At 52.1% G+C, this 1,289-nt stretch overlaps 1 protein-coding gene across 4 annotated transcripts in view; it reads right to left on the reverse strand.

Moving 5' to 3' along the window:
• SLC22A15 (solute carrier family 22 member 15) overlaps positions 1-1,289 on the reverse strand; it is a 128,428-nt gene that overhangs the window by 76,443 nt on the left and 50,696 nt on the right. For all 4 annotated transcript variants that reach the window (XR_006679425.1, XM_045283699.1, XM_004714861.2 and 1 more), the window contains one exon: positions 544-673. Coding sequence is in view for 3 of the 4 variants with exons in the window: in XM_045283699.1 (XP_045139634.1) it covers positions 544-673 (130 nt within the window). In the remaining variant the exon portion in view is untranslated. The remainder of the gene's footprint in view (positions 1-543; positions 674-1,289) is intronic.

Below are 1,289 nucleotides of genomic sequence, written 5' to 3' on the forward strand. Positions count from 1 at the left end.
CTGACCTCCTAAAGGCCTTCCACAATGTTTCCGTGCCAACATCCACCTAACGGGTATGAACTAGTCTGTTACTGCGTCCAGGCCACCCACCCCTAGGACTCTGAGAATCTTTCAGTCCACACGTCAGCACCCCAGTTGTTTTTTGGTAGGTTGAATAACCGCCATTACACACTGATAGGAACACCTTGCTCTACAGTACCATACCTCACCCACCTAGCACATGCCCTGATCCAGCCAGGAGGTCTTTAAGCTTGAGGTTCCGGGTTGAGAAAGAAATCAGAGTCCTTATTTGCCCACGTAAAGGTTCAAATGGCATCTACTGAGAGGTTACTTTAAACAAGGGATACCTGCATTTTGAATTAATTAAGCATCTCCTCTTCCCAGGAGCTACCAAGCATTGGAGCACTTGTAGAATTTAGTTCTTCATCAAAGGCAGCTGAGGCATGCTCCTGAAAGGGAAGAACGCGGCTCACTGACCCACGTCCTCTCACGAGCCCTTCTTCCACTTGACACACTAAAGCGCCACCAGCAAAAGCTACTCACAACGACAAGAGGAACACCACCGTCCCCTGCAGGTTAACCAGGACGGCCAGGGTCCTCCAGGAGCGGATGAAGTATCCTAGCAGTGCGTACTGGGCGATGCCAACTGCGAAAAACAGGCCTCCAATCGATCCTACGTCAGGAGAGAGAGAGCAGTTACTGGGGGCAGTGCCATCGCTCGCACCACTTCCAACCCAGGTCACGAGCCCCTCCCTGCCGCGTGCTGTCAGCCCTACCCTGGAGCAAGTGCGGGTGCGGAAAACCAAAGACCACACCCCCTGCCATCTAGTCCATGCCGACTCCTCGTGACGTCAGAGGGCGGGGCAGAACTGCCCTTGTGAGTTTCCCAGACCGTCACTCTTTCTGGGAGTGAAAACACGACGTAAACACCACGGTCCGGTGCTAAAACCTGAAGCCAGTCCAGCACATTAGTGAACATGGATGCAGGAACCCGGCCTGGACACAGGACGCTTTCCAGGCTCGCTCAGATGCCGCCACAGAGCACCTGTCCCCAGATCCTGACCGTGAACTGCCACGTGCTCCCCAGTGCTCCCTGCTGCTGTTCCTACACACGTGTCTGACCGTTTCACATGTATGTGTTTCTGATGTCTTCCCAGACAGCACCTATGTGCTGTGAAGCGTGGGTTTTTAGCAGCACGCTGGTGTGAGAAATCAACTCAACGTTGGGTCTGGAACTTAAAAAAAAAAAAAAGAAAAGAAAAAAATCTTTATTAAAAAAAAAATCTGCC

This window comes from Echinops telfairi, unplaced genomic scaffold (assembly GCF_000313985.2).
Source record: "Echinops telfairi isolate 266 unplaced genomic scaffold, ASM31398v2 ScPeMD7_7466;HRSCAF=8504, whole genome shotgun sequence".
NCBI classification, from domain to species: Eukaryota; Metazoa; Chordata; class Mammalia; order Afrosoricida; family Tenrecidae; genus Echinops; species Echinops telfairi.